Source organism: Aethina tumida, chromosome 1 (assembly GCF_024364675.1).
Source record: "Aethina tumida isolate Nest 87 chromosome 1, icAetTumi1.1, whole genome shotgun sequence".
Taxonomy (NCBI): Eukaryota; Metazoa; Arthropoda; class Insecta; order Coleoptera; family Nitidulidae; genus Aethina; species Aethina tumida.
The window spans coordinates 60,232,039-60,247,089 of record NC_065435.1 but is presented as its reverse complement, the minus strand read 5'-3'; the positions used below and the strand labels follow the sequence as shown (position 1 = coordinate 60,247,089).

Here is a 15,051-nt window from a genome sequence, read left to right as displayed (position 1 = left end):
CGTTTAATAAATAAAACGGTTAAGCATGAGATAGTAAACTGGTATAATAACAATTTTCTGTTTTTGTCTTTGAGCGAACACCTGTTCGCACCGCCCCAACAATACAATCGCACCGAGCTGATCTTTCTGAACTGGTTCTATCTATTTTTAGCGAACTGTCAAGAATGTTCTGTCCAAGACAATTTTACGAAACATTGTTTGCTCTTTTTAGGTCATACATATCCTTTGCACTGAACATAGTCAGGGACATATTCACTATTAAATTTACTATTACTTTTTGTCGTTACGCATTCTACACGCTGCTTAATTTTTAACGATCTAGTTTCTTAAATTCTTTTTAACTACCATTGTGTCAAAAAAAATAAAGTAATAATAAAACATTTTAAATGCGCCATTCGCAATCACAACGAATGTTTCTTTGCATTCAAACTGAATGCTTCAAAAGAACTGGTTTATATAATATTGTGATAACATTTTATTAGTAAAACGTTGCGTTGTCAGCTTTCTAAAAAAACATACGGTTTTAATCAAATTGGCGCATTCGCCAATTCTTAGAATACAAATAACGTACGTAATCGACATGTCAGTAATTAAAATATTAAATTACCGTTTTACGTTTGAATTAAATGAACAAACATTATACAACAAAATAATTACATGGTTCCAATTAGAATAATTTCCAGATAAAACAAATTATTTTCCCATTACATCTCGTTAAAAAAATGCAATTCATGGGAATCATGCCACTGGGTAACTTTAGAATGGTGCGTCATTTTCCTAAAAGCGCAAAATCTGTTTTATTTATAATTATAATGTTTGTATTAAGCTAATAATTCTAATAGGAACACACATACGTCAATTGTAATTTATGTGTTGTGAGTCAATTGCCGCGAACATTTGTTAAAAATCGTTAATTTTTTTTCAGTTAATAATACAAAATTTAACGCTAGCGAAGATAAATCGTTACGCCGAACAGTGATGATGCAATCCGCCGTAAATGCAGTTTGTTAAATATAGTGAGATTCTGAACTTCCAAGAAAATTGTCTGATGCTCATACAAAACTGTCGTTTCTATTTATATTTTAAATATTTAAGTTAATTAACTCACGAAAACAAAATTTTATTTTACCATTCATGATACTTATGACGCCAAGTTATGATTTTGACTCATTCCAACCATGATTAAAACTAATATATATACTTGACATACTTATTTATTATATAACTTCGGTAAGCCGACGTTAACTGGCAGTTTTGGTAACTCGAATGTCTTGCTAATTGAAGCAGAAGCGGATTTTTGGTGGTAACCCTTTGATGGTTTTTGATGACTGTCTGTTTTCAACATTGCTTTTCATTGCTTTTAAATGATAAGTTAGATTAACTTTTTTTTATAATGTTTATGTTATATTTATAATATTTATATGTCAGTATAAAACTATTTTTGATCCTAAGTTTATCGACTTCTGTACAGCCAAATTGTTTTCGAGTTTTAACTTTTTGAATGATACAACTTCATTTTAAATAATATAACAAGAAGATTATAATAAAAAATATGGTAAATGTCTCGAATATGCTTTTAATTGGAAACATCCATCGTAGAAAGAAAGGACTATTCATATTAGAAATATTGTTTAGCTAGAAACTTATTGTTTAGTTAGAAACTGAAATTTCAAAAATGATTACATTTAATTTATCCGATAAACAGCAGCAAACATAATAAATAAGTGTTAGTTATGTTAAATAATAGAACTAAATATAAATATCTGAGCAATATTTCCAATAAGAATAAAAAATTTAATATAAATAAATATTAGCTAACACTATCGATAGCGTGTGATGTAAGGTTAAATTACAGGTATTTGTTATAAAACATTTATTTTTGTTTTTAGAGTAATTACTATTATTACTTCTTAATTATTTCTTTATTTTATTGTTATGATAGTATTACTCGCTTTTTAAAGTTATAACCCTAATAAAATGAACAAAGAAAGCGTTAGTTTTGTATAATTAATTTTTAACTATTATAAGCACAACTAACAATATAATTGATATGTAGTGCTCAATTTGGCACAACTTTATTACAAAATATAATTAGATTGACAACATTTTACACGGTTTGTATTCGAGGTCGATGTCTTGTTCCTTTCGAAAATGCTCAGGACCTTGCCGTATAATTCCCAAGATAAAATTACTCATGTTTGAGAGTAAAAAAAAACAGTTGTAATTTAAATAATTCGGTGAAACGAACAGACAACGCGACAATAAATAACAAAACGCACCGGGCTAAAATAAGAGGGACCCTCTAGTCGGAATAATCTTACGAGTCAGTGTGCGAGCGTGTTTTTGAATGAGACGTTATCATTTTTCCAGATGAGTCACCCATTATCACAGAGTGTAAGAAGCACTCAGATCGTGGGAGTGTGCATGGCATTGGCGCTGGTCGTCCAAGTGGTCGTCGGTAGCCCGTCCCGGTCGCCCCTGTTGACCCACCATCTAACCAAGAGGTCCTTCCACGCGATAGAGTGCCAAGGCGTCTACGACAAGAGCATATTCGCCAGGCTGGACCGAATTTGCGAGGACTGCTACAGTCTCTTCCGGGAGCCTGAAGTACACTCCTTATGCAGGTTGGTACCGCCGGTCCCTTAACAGCTTAAACAGACGAAACCGTATTTATCGATGTCGTAGTGCTTAGTGGTTCAGGGAGACTCTTTTCTCCGTTAAGATTTCTTGAAAATTCTTAATGACGTCACGAGATGTGGTCTGATCTGCAACATCTGTCAGGTGATCTGCAACGCGGCACTTGAGACATTCTTAATTTCACTTCAGCCTTCGTGCAGTACTGCACATCGATATTTTTTCTCGTATGAACACGACATTTAAATCTTGTTGTGTTTATAGTGTTTTTGTGTGTGTTTTTTTTTTTTTTTTTTTTTTTGATTTATCACTCTTATAACTGAGACATTCATAAGTACACAAATAATTAATTATTCTGAGAACAATAAAGATACAGATAAAGATAAGATTTATATTATTGTTTATATGTGTAACTAAATATTAAAAGCAGAAAGATAATCTATAAATACATACAAAACACCTCATTGTGGTATAAACCATAATATTCTTTAAATCCCTAATATATTTTATTTATTATTACAACTAATACTACCCATGTAAAAGCAAATAATATATTTTTAAAACGATCACAATTAAATTCAAAATAATTCATTATTTCAACATAATAAAATAAAATTAAGTAATTATTAAGTGAGCTCTAATGATTGTATTAAAGACAATCAATTAATCATACAATAAAAGTAATTAACAAGGCCGAGTTTACATTTAGCAAACATCTACCGGATGTATAAAATAACATAAAAATGCATTTAATTGAATTTCGAATAATTCCGGGTATGAAACGAGGTACCACGTACCTGTCAGTTACGAATAACATTCGACCGTATCCGGAATGCAAGACAGTCAGTCAGCGTTTTAGTAACATACCAGCGTCTACTAATTCGCCACATTTTTTTTAATCGGATTCGGGGAAGGGTGAGAAATGTGGAATTTTTGAGGACGGATATTCTAGAAGTCTATAAATAGACACCGACGAGGTCCACGTTCATTGTACTGGATGCAGAATCAATTTGTTTTCTGGTATAAATTTGCTTTAATAGTTACGACTATAGTTTTAATTTTATTTTGAATTGAAAATAGATTTACTAGAATTGTACGTCATAAATTAAATGATAGCCTTTTCAAAATAAAATATTACTCAATTGAAATTATTTTTCGACATTTAAAAAATAATAATAAAAAAATATATTAACGTAACAATGTTCAGGGTAATATTTAATATTCATTAATAATGTTTATTTTCTGTTTCAATGAATTTTCGTTTCGTTTTTCCCCCTGACTCATCCCTTACAAGAAAGATTGTTTGACAAACATGGTACTTCAAAAGCTACCACAAAATACAGACGAAATGAAATAAGTTACTCAGTTGAAATTGTTTTTCCACATTTAAAGAATAATAATAATAAAACAAAAACAATGTTCAGGGCAAACCTGAAGTGAACATCGTGGTTGCACCGCATTTCACATTTTTATTTTACTTTTTGTTTCAAATAATGTTTGTTTTGTTTTTTTTTCCTCTTTACTCACGCACACACCTACTGTTTTCCTTGCAGAAAAGACTGTTTCACAACATCGTACTTCAAAGGCTGCCTCGATACACTTCAACTTCAAGACGAAATGGAACAAGTGCAAACTTGGATAAAACAGTTGCACGGGGCTGACCCAAAACTTTAGGTAGAAGGCAACAACCTTTATTATTTATTTTTTTAAATCTAACCCTACTAACCTAAAAATAAGATCCCACAACCACTTAACCCAACCCGTTTTTAATGAACCCACGGCTAGTCCTTTTTTCTTTTTTTGGGGTTGCACGTTTTTGATGGAAAAAAGTTTTTGAGAAATTTTTTCCAGGATTTTTCGACGAGATCGACGATTTTTTTGGATTGGTGCAACCGTCCTTTGCATGCTACGTACTGTTGGCCGATCAGCACATACTAAAATGTTGTTTTCTCTGTTTAGGAACAAATGCTTCTCAACCAAGTATTTTCAAGGATGTGTGGACAGTTTGTTATTGACAGATGAGATGCCTGAATTTAACAGAACGATCGAGTACTTGAGCGGATATTGAGTGTACGTAAACGCGCAGCGTTGTCCTAATAAGTCTAGTCTCCTTTCACCATAGGCAATGTATTAAATAATTTTAGATATTTTGACAGATTTTTTTTTATGTACCCTTATAAGTCAGTGGTGTAGCCTGAATTATCCGATCTAAAGTCGTTCCATGTTTAATTGTATGGAACGACTTTAGATTCAAATATTCATTATCGAATCAGGTCTATGTAAATTTAAATTCATATTGTGAGGATGGAAAATATGTCAGTTTCACGTGAAATGCTTAACTGTCGCGCACAATCAAATCAATTTGATATATTTTTCATCTGGGAGTATTTTTCAGCTATTTTAAACATTTCTGTTAGTTTTAGTGATAAAGTTAGATCTGACTACATGTATGACGTTAAACAACGTTTGCCTACATGTAAAGTTATACATATGAACATCACCATAGTATTAAATGAAAATCGCGCGTACGTAAATATATCAGTATTTAATTTATTTCCATTTTTCCCAACATTGAATTATTTTATTGGCTGGTAAAATAATTCGTCTGATCATCATTCTTTATTTAATTCATTTCAATCATTCAGCTGATATATTTATACAAAGAAATATTTATTAATTATTGTTGAGATTATTTTTATTATTTAATTAAAACTGACATTCCGAAATCAGTATTTTTGAAGTTGTCATTAGGAATTTGTACCTCTTCATTTAATCTGTAGCTTGAACATTACAAAATTCAAAGTGTCCTTTCAGAATATTTACAATAGACCGAAAATATATTTTTGTACTGTAACATTAAAGTAGTTGTTAATATAGGGAACAGTCTATTTGTATAGTTACTTTTACCGATGGCAGTTTATTTTTTGCAAAACTTCACAATTGTTAAATGGCAGCTTCGACTAAATAGTACTATTATTGATAAAATATTTTGAAAATCAACCATCTTGTTTTATTTATATAACCTTTTCTGACTTTTACATCGAAATGAGTTTGTTTCAGATGTTTATATCAAATATTAAATTTTTCGATATTTTCATTTCAGTCTTGTACAACGCTATAATTTTATTTAAAATTGACAAAAACTTATACTGTACCTCTTGTTAAACTATTTTCACATGCTCAAAATACCCTTAAACCATTTTAATATTAATACCAAATAGAGAGTTATTAAGTTTAAAAAATAGTAATAAAATATCCTCACCTTCAACGAACTGTATTAAAAAGAGTGATAAGTATTTAATTGAGTACCTCTTATTTCCACTCTTATTTTGTAATAAAGTATTTACACGCCTGTGTATCACTCAAGAGAGTATTTAAACGCAGTTAAACCATTTCAATTAATCTGGATAAGTAATCCCATACATGTTCAGTTGGGTTCATATCCTGGGAAAGTGGTGAACAGTCAATTTTTTCAATTTCACCTTATCTAACAACGTTTACGATCGCTTGTGTTCGAGGTGAGCGGGCCTTGCCGTCCATAAATGTTAAATTGAGATGTAAAATAGGTCGAACTATAACACCCTGCCATACAAGGTTCTACTCTAAAACATAACATTTCTGGAACCATTTCACTAACAAAAGCAACTCGTTGCTGTGTATCTGTCTCTCCAGACTCGAATTCAACAGTGTTTATTCACCAATCACCATCCCTCACCCAATCATAAATTATCCCGTAGCGCGACTTTTATTGCCTATGTAGGGCATGATGTCTCTCTCAAGATTCAGACGAATCAAACGCTTTTCATTGTGTGTACCTTAATAATGGCTCCTGCGGCTGCTAACAGTTATCTATGTATTTTTCATAACCAATTTTACTATCCATCTGTCTTATCTGAAAGTTGTCACCCTTGGACGTCGTATAATTTCGAGTCTAATTTCAACGGAACCCGTTGAATCTCCATACTATGTAGAGAAAAATATTGTCATTTTTACAATTTTTGAATTTTTTTAAATATTTAGCAACACAAGTAAACGATTCTTTTTTATTAAAATTGTGATAAAAATGAAAGCATTTGCTTTTTTGCTGCGTTTTAATTTGTTTCACTCAAAAATATATACTAACTGTAAAAAAACACCCATAACGCATTCAGTTATTTTCATAAAATTCGGTACCTAATGAAATAAGAAATGATTAAAATTTGAAGTCAATCGGAAAACGTATTGTAGGTTTTTTGTTCTTTTTTCTTCATATCTTTAAGGTATCTCAAACAAGCGTTTCTGCCACAATTTGTTTTACTTAGTTATTTATAATAAATGTATGAAGAAAAATAATTTTAGTCAAGACGACTGAAGAGGCAGAGCAAGAGGTTCCGGAAGAGCCGGAACTACCACAGAGCCTCAAGACCGTCGTCTTAGATTATTGGTCGTAAAGGACAGGATGATTTGAACGCGGATGCTTGCTGATGAATTTTTTGTCGGTGAAGGTAGGCCAATTGGTATTCGATCTGTTTAAATCCGTATAAGGTCTTTTGGTCTAGACATTTTGGACTTACTTCTACCAGCAAATCATAGGCTCCAACGTCAACAGTGGGATGTGGAATGAAATCACATTCTATTTAGTCATGAATCATAATTTTGCTTAGACATGCACGATGGACATGTTTTAGTAAGACGGCGACGTGGAGAAAGACGTGATCCTCGCTTTGCTGTGGAGAGTCATATTCATAACAATATGGGTTTAATGGTATAGGGTGCTATTGCTTATGAAAGCAGGTCACCTTCAATTTTCATTAGTGGCAATATGTGAAGTCTTATTTTAATCCCTACATAAAAAGAGATCTCGAACTAGGGACCAGGGTGAAGGAAAGAATTTGGACCGAGTACATTATATACATATATTAAAAATATATATAGAGCAATTTTTGGAGGCGTCAAATGAGATCAAATCAAATGAAATTCCTACCGATTCACTACATCAAAAATAAATTAATTGACTTGAATTTATCTTTGTCTAAATGTTGATACTAAAAAATATTAGGTAGTATGTACTATTCTTAGTCTATTTTATAGTATCAAATAAATTATTTAGAACTGGAGTTGTAAATCTTTTTTAATGTGTGGCTTTTTCATCAGTCTTTTACGATAATTATTAATAATATATATTAGATATTCTATCCGAATATTCTAATAAGCTGTTCATAAATGAATAGAATTATTAATTATACGTTTATTGATTAAAATGCTGATACGAAATTAATTCTAATTGCACAAAAGTGGAAAGGTTGAAATAACATCAAGTTTTTAAGGAAAGTTCTTTTAAATGAATTGTTTAAAATAAATAAAATTTTTGGGAGAAACATTATATGCAAAACTAGTAAAATTATTTGATTAATAAGTCATTTTTTATCCTTATGAGCATACAACACAGAATACATACAACAAATCTGTCTACAGATTTTGAAATTGTTTAAGAATTCATGTAAATAATTTGTTAACCTTATCAAGTGGTTTATGTTATATCATATAATTAAAAAAAAAAATAGTAAAAACTATTAATTTAGAAATAATCAAGATAAATGACTAAGAGCAACATACGTTTGATGAATTTTGTCCAACAAACTTTTTCAACATTTTTAACACAGTCACTCTAATTCTTAAGTATATTGCAATAATAGGCAGTATGTCATCACTGTATATGTATAAATTGAAAAGTAAGTTCATAGAAGGTGTTAAAAAAGGGTTACAAACTTTCACAGGATGCAGGAGGAATTAAAATATGACGAAACATCTTAATGAAGATAAGTACGCAAATATACGATTTATTAAATATTGAAAATTATTTTTTCTACTAAATTTATTTCAAAAAAAGAAAACTAGAATACTATAATGTTATATAGTTGAAAATAAAAGTAAGGCTTTTCTTCATATGTTTTGTGACGGTCAAGAAAAGAACACCAATGCTTTATTAGAATTTTTCAAAATATTTTTAGATTTGTGACACTTTTTAAGTGAATTGTAAAGGTGTGCGACCATCATAATGTCTGGTAAAAACACCCTCTCGGTACACTCTGTATATAAGCAAATAATTCTACAATAATGTTTTTCTATTTGAATTACGAGTATAAGGAATGTAATATGGGTTGCAACGTTGGCTAATTAAAAATTTAACAGTAAATTGGCCAGCTTCTATATTACATGTTTCTTTATCTTGAGAGCATGACATATCGTTTTTCCCATAATTTTATATATAGAGTCGCATGAAAGCGGTGACACCGACGGACCTTAACTGTCCGCCCTTGCAGGTCTTCTCTACCATCACCCTCGGTTCGAGTACCATCCCCTGCTAAGCACTTCCGATGACTTCACCCAAGTACTATATGTATGCAACCAATAGTACTACTTCCATTTCACATGAACCCTCCGACAAATAAATTGGATTTTCCAGATGGAATGTTGCAAATTAAACGCATTCAGGGCAGAATATTGCAGCCAAATGAAAAAGACCTCCAAGGGCTCGAAATTAACGTTCTCTTTCGACGACATGTGAAGTCTATAAGGACTGACTGGACAAGAAACTAATCAGGGATGAACAAAATTAAGTAGAGGCGTTAATAAACATTGCGCCTGCATTTACAGTTACTATAAATGTATTATAAAATCGGTTAACTGAGAGTTATCTGTATTTCATTGAATTAATTTTAATTACTAAAGTATGTAATCTATGCAAAAGAAGAACTCATTCATTTTCAGAGGCGTTTTGCAGAACCTGAGTGTTGTGTCCGGGGGTTGCACAACACTAATGTATAAATGACACAGAATACGCTGATATGTTTATTGAATAGTTAGTATAAATGGTAGGTCTGACTAGTTAAAGGGTCGATTCTATTCTGGTTTGTATAGGTGAAGGCGGCTCTGAGCTGGGCCTTAAGGGATCGGTTTTTCCTGGAGGTTCCAGAAGTGCCCATTTTTGATCCTTCTAGATAAGACCTGGGCTGGCGCGACATCTAGAGTACAACTGTATCTGCGGTACAGCTGTACGCAGCACTGAGACTTACTGAACCTTACTGAACTTGAGCCCTATATACAACAGTTCAAGACTGATTAAAGTTTAAAAGATTATTAATTAAAATCGACTGATTTCAAGTTCTTTATGCAGTTGAAATAGCTGAAAATTGTACATATTTAGCAATACATTTCTTCCGAGTCATTTTGGAAGCTAGCTAAAATTATAAATGGAAAAACACAGATATAAGGTGAACGGAGCAAATGAGACACAAATATAGGTATAATAGGTAATTGAAGCAAATGAAACAAAAATCAATATATTTTTAACTACGAAATACCCAAATTAATATATGTAAGGAAAAAATTCGTTGTTTCTAAAATCCAGATTTGTGAACAAGTATAATAAAATCCACCGACTGGTCCACTCGAATCATTAGACTCGAATGTACGACAAGGTCTCTCCTCTTCCCATGGAGGGAGATGTGGTGAGTTCCGTCTACTCATTTTTGTGTTTCATCAGTTTGTTGGTGGTCGCCATTTTACAGAATGTAGCATGTATCATCCCATCTGTTTTTGCAAATATTCTGTTTATGGCGCTTGCTGCACACTGTTTTTGGACAGAGATCAATCTCTGATGAGTGTGCGACGAAGTACTTATAAATGTTTTAAATGTCTATTTTAATTAGCTTCGTAGTTATGTAGAAGTAATGCCAAATAGAGCACTAGGATTAACAAAGTACACCGCTGTGCTTGGACCCCATAACAAATAATTAAACAAAATTTACATATAAAATTATCTTTAAACTATGTTTGGCAATAAGTGGACAACTGATTTTTAATATGTTGTATCAAAAATATTTACCATAGTTAATTATATTATTATCGCTTAAACTCCCCGTTTTTGAAGGTTCATTCAAATTTTGAGAAGATGACATGTTTTGTTCGTTGACGTCTTATGATTCGATAGTTGTAACCTAAATGTCCTTGCACTGAATTTATTATAAAATTTTTTACATCACTTATCATGAACCAATTTCAGTTCTAATTAAATTAGTGTTTATGACTGTGTTTATGTCTATCGTGTGACCCCTATTTATAGAAATTCTTAGATGTATGATATATATTTATAATTTAAAATTTATAATAATTTACTATAATGTTTTATATGTATACTTGACGTTTAGAATAATGTTTTTAATTCGTCTTTTAATGTGGGTAATTTGAATTTCCTAAATTAAACAGATTTAAAAATATTTCCAATGTTATATTTTGACCAGTAAATATTATTTGAATGTTTGGTGAGACGGTCAGTACATAAAATTTGTTTTATTTATTTTACTTTTTATACACTGTTCCAAGAAACGCAACACGCCAATAATAATTGATTATCATTAAAATTTTCTGAAAACGGGAAAAATAAAGTATACACTCTTTGTATATTTGTATGAAAATAGCTTTTAATTTATAATTGTTACAAAAATTCTTAAAAAAATATTGTTTTTCTAAAAAATTTAAAATTAAATAATTTTGATGTTTATAAAAAATAAAAATTTGAACTTAATATAGGATATTACCACCTCTACTACGAATAACAGTCATACTCAAAATTTGGGTTCAAATTTCATTTTGAATGTTCTATTGGGATAACGTCTGAATTATGGCCATGTCATAATATTAATCCCAACGTCAGCAATACAATTTCGGACAATATGGGTTGTATGTATTTATCCTGCATTAGTAAAAAATTTGAAACTATAAAAGGGGTATATGGCATGACACTGTAAACTTCTTGTAGCCACAAACTGTTGTCTTAAAGATGAAAGTCTCAAAAAACGATCTTGAGCAGGAGTTGTAACACGATTCTACCCTGACATGGTCACCAGTCTCCATGTAACATGGGAAAGGGATATATGGGATACACCAAACATTTCGGCTATTCTGTAGTAAATCCAACTTTCTTTCACTAAAACAATCGCTTGGGCACACTTATCGTGGGTTAAATTTCTAGATTGCCGTTGCATATTGACAATTAACGAAAATTAAAAAGAAAATAGGGATGATTAATTAATTAAATTAAAAAGAAAATGAGTTCTAACGAAACGACGCGCGTGCTAATTTACCAGAATCGGTATATTTCAAATAACAAAAGAACTCGTGTAAACGTTTACACATTTTTTAAAAGTCATATACGAGGGTGTTTCAAAGTTGACACAGGCAATGTACTATCGCGTTCATAAGTGGTCTGCCACTTTCCTGACGTCAGGCCGTAAACGGTCACATTCTGTATTACCGTGCACTACCGTCTCGGCAGTGCCGACTCCCCACCACATCGTAAGATGCGATTCCTAAATGTGTTGTCAATTGAATGCGAACCTTTGTACAGCGAACATGAATTTAAACGAGGAAAAACGCCTTAAAATCGTCTTTTTAAATCAACAAGGAAAGAATATTTCTGAAATAGCTAGAGAGCTAAATATTTCGGTAAGAACTAAAATTGGGAGAATATGTTTATGTCCCCAGTGTTGTATATCTTTGTTGAAAGTTTGGGTGCGTTTTTTTTTTGTTTTTCGGTTTGGTACAACAATTTTATTTTTATTATTTATTTTTTAAGGAACTGTATATGTAGCGGAGGAAGAGAGCCTCTACATATAGTTCAGGGATAAACTGCATGATATTTTTAAAAAGATCTCGAGTTTAGTGAATTTTATATGTAGCGAAGGAAGAGAATCTCTATATATAATTTAATGTTTTAGGTTTTTCATTATAATATAACATTTGTTATCAAGTATTTTAATTTTAAAAATTTATATTGCAAATGAATGTTCCATACAATAAAATAAATACAATTTTGTGATTATAAAATGAATTGTGAACTGGGAAACATTATGGCCGTTCTGCAAACCGACTTTCTGGGGTCTGAGATAGTTTAGATTTAGGAACGAGTGCTCGTTTTAGTTTAACTACGTATTGGTTTTCGAATCGAAACGCGACATGAATTTTGTGAATTATATATCATATATTAATTTCAAATTATGTATCAACAACAATGTTGTAGATTCGTAGTTAGTTTCTCATATTCAATTTTAATAATGCGATATAAAAAAGACAAGAAGAAACACTTGTTTACTTCGCGTCTAATATATACAGCAGTAACGTTCCGAATACAAAATGCACATATACACATAAATATTATAATTATAATAAAAATTAAGTAGTATATAATTTAGTAATTCCATTTATTTATTTTTTTTTTTTTCAAATATCTATATATTTGTATAATATTACGTACAGAATCTCAAACAATTTAAATAAACGTTTTCTTGAAGAACACTCTGATGAGCCACTGGTAGATAAATTTGGCCACCGAGATCCCCTCAACTCCTTTGGACTACATTTTGTTTGGACATTTAAAGAATACCATTTATAGAAACAGATTACAAATCATGGATCATGGATAAGATACAATAACAAATAATGTTCAAATAAACGAAAAACAAGAGTGAGGATCTTTTTGAACAAACCAAAGTGTCATTTTTGAATTCATGTATCCAAATTCTGTTAATGTATGTTATATTATTAATAACTATTGTTATTTTATTCTTTTAATTTTAATCTACATAAAAAAATTAAGAACAAAATTGTCCATAAAATAAAGTTTTTAAAAAATAACTGTGTGTATTATTTCATAACATTTGAAATGTTTTAATATGCACTATTTTATATATCGTAAATACTTGGTTTTGTTATGAAAATAGTTAATTTTTATTTCTTGTATGTAATCTTTTAAATATTTTTAAAATATATCACATTAGCTCAAATACTATTTTAAATCATTTTTAAAAATATTTATTTAGTAAAAAATCAAAATAATATTAATTAAGATTAATTTAATATTTGTTATTTAAATAATCGTTTAAAATATTGTAGTTATCATTACAATTTCAACAAAACACAACAAATATTTTCTGAATAACTAATGTTTACAAAATTAGTTCATAATTTGCCGTGATCCAATCCTTACAACCCTGTTTATAGTGTAGCATGTTGTTTTGTAAAATCGATACCCCTTTTACCATGTCAAAACTTATTCAGATTCAGTTTTTAATTTTTACGCGGACCGAAATAATAGACTGTAACAGAATGTGACGGTCGAGGTCAAGCGCTTCGGAAAGTGGCAGACCACTTATGAACGCGATAGTACTTAAATAGAAAATTTTATTTACAAAATTATAGGTGGCGCATTAATTTCTTGAAAGAGTGTATATTCAATAGACATAAATGTAAACAACATTTCATGTATTAAAAAAAGGTAATTAGAGCAAATGAGCCAAAAATAAATATATTTTTAACATTCAAATTAATAAATGTAAAGAAAGAAATCTTTATTTCTAAAATCCAAATTTGTGAACAAGTATAATAAAATCCACCGACATTACAGCAGCAATTGCAGAACAAAATCGACGAAAATCCTGCAAACAAACGTGTCATTCGGCTGTACAGTGGCGCAGTCGAATGTGCGACAAGGTACGCCACATCTCATGTCTCCACAGGGGTGAAGGTGTGGTGTGTTCTGTCTGGCAACTATTCCATTTTTGTGTTTCATCCGATTGTTGGAGGTCGCCATGTTACAGAATTTAGCACTGTATCATCTCATCCGTTTTCGCTAATATTCTGTTCATGGCGCTTGTCGCACATTGTTTTGGGTCAGGGGTCCATCTCTGATGAGTGTGCAACGGAGTACTTATAGATGTCTTAGGTGTCTATTTTAACCAGCTTCATAGATATGTAGAACTAGAGCACTAGATTAAGAAAAGTACACCGTTGTGCTTGGACCCCATAATAAATAATTAAACAAAATTTACATTTATAAAATTTTCTTTTTAACTATTTAACAATAGGTGGGAAACTGATTTGTAATATGTTAGGTAAATAAGGACACTGTTGTATCAAACATCGGAAAAATACACTGTTTGCCCTGAAGTAAATTTTAATGTAATATAATGTCTGCCAGAAACGCAAGATCTCACAACCAGTCTTTTAGAAGTGAGCACTCATTGAGGAGTTCATTTTTGTCTTCTAGAAACTTTATAACAGTCTCTCTAAGATTCCAAAACCTATCAAGAGTACTACCTCTAGAAAGTCGAAATTGTCTCCGATTTAATGCCCGCGCTCGAATTTTGGCATGATTTTCTTTGTGTATTATACAATGAAACTTGAAAATTTCTCTATCCAAATAATTTTCAAGAAAAACCACAGCTCCTCATGCCGCCGGTTGACACCATTGGCATAATTGAAGGGATAAACTCGTACATACATACATTCAAACAGTTTGAATATAATGATCATGATTTTTAAATTTTAGTGGCACATTGCACTCTGCGGAAGTTGTCATGTCATTGTACTTTTCTTTAT

At 31.0% G+C, this 15,051-nt stretch overlaps 1 protein-coding gene across 9 annotated transcripts in view; it reads left to right on the top strand.

Annotated features, from left to right (window-relative positions):
- Positions 1–5,634, top strand: part of LOC109598292 (ion transport peptide-like) — a 35,069-nt gene extending 29,435 nt beyond the window's left edge. For 8 of the 9 annotated variants that reach the window (XM_020014240.2, XM_049970811.1, XM_020014191.2 and 5 more), the window contains 3 exons: positions 2,371–2,624; positions 4,188–4,308; positions 4,594–4,784. In XM_020014240.2, coding sequence (XP_019869799.1) covers positions 2,371–2,624; positions 4,188–4,308 — 375 coding nt within the window. In that variant the 3' untranslated portion in view covers positions 4,594–4,784. Of the gene's footprint in view, positions 1–2,370; positions 2,625–4,187; positions 4,309–4,593 lie in introns of all 9 variants that reach the window. The other variant, XM_020014184.2, reaches the window with a different exon arrangement.
- The last annotated feature ends 9,417 nt before the right edge of the window (positions 5,635–15,051 follow it).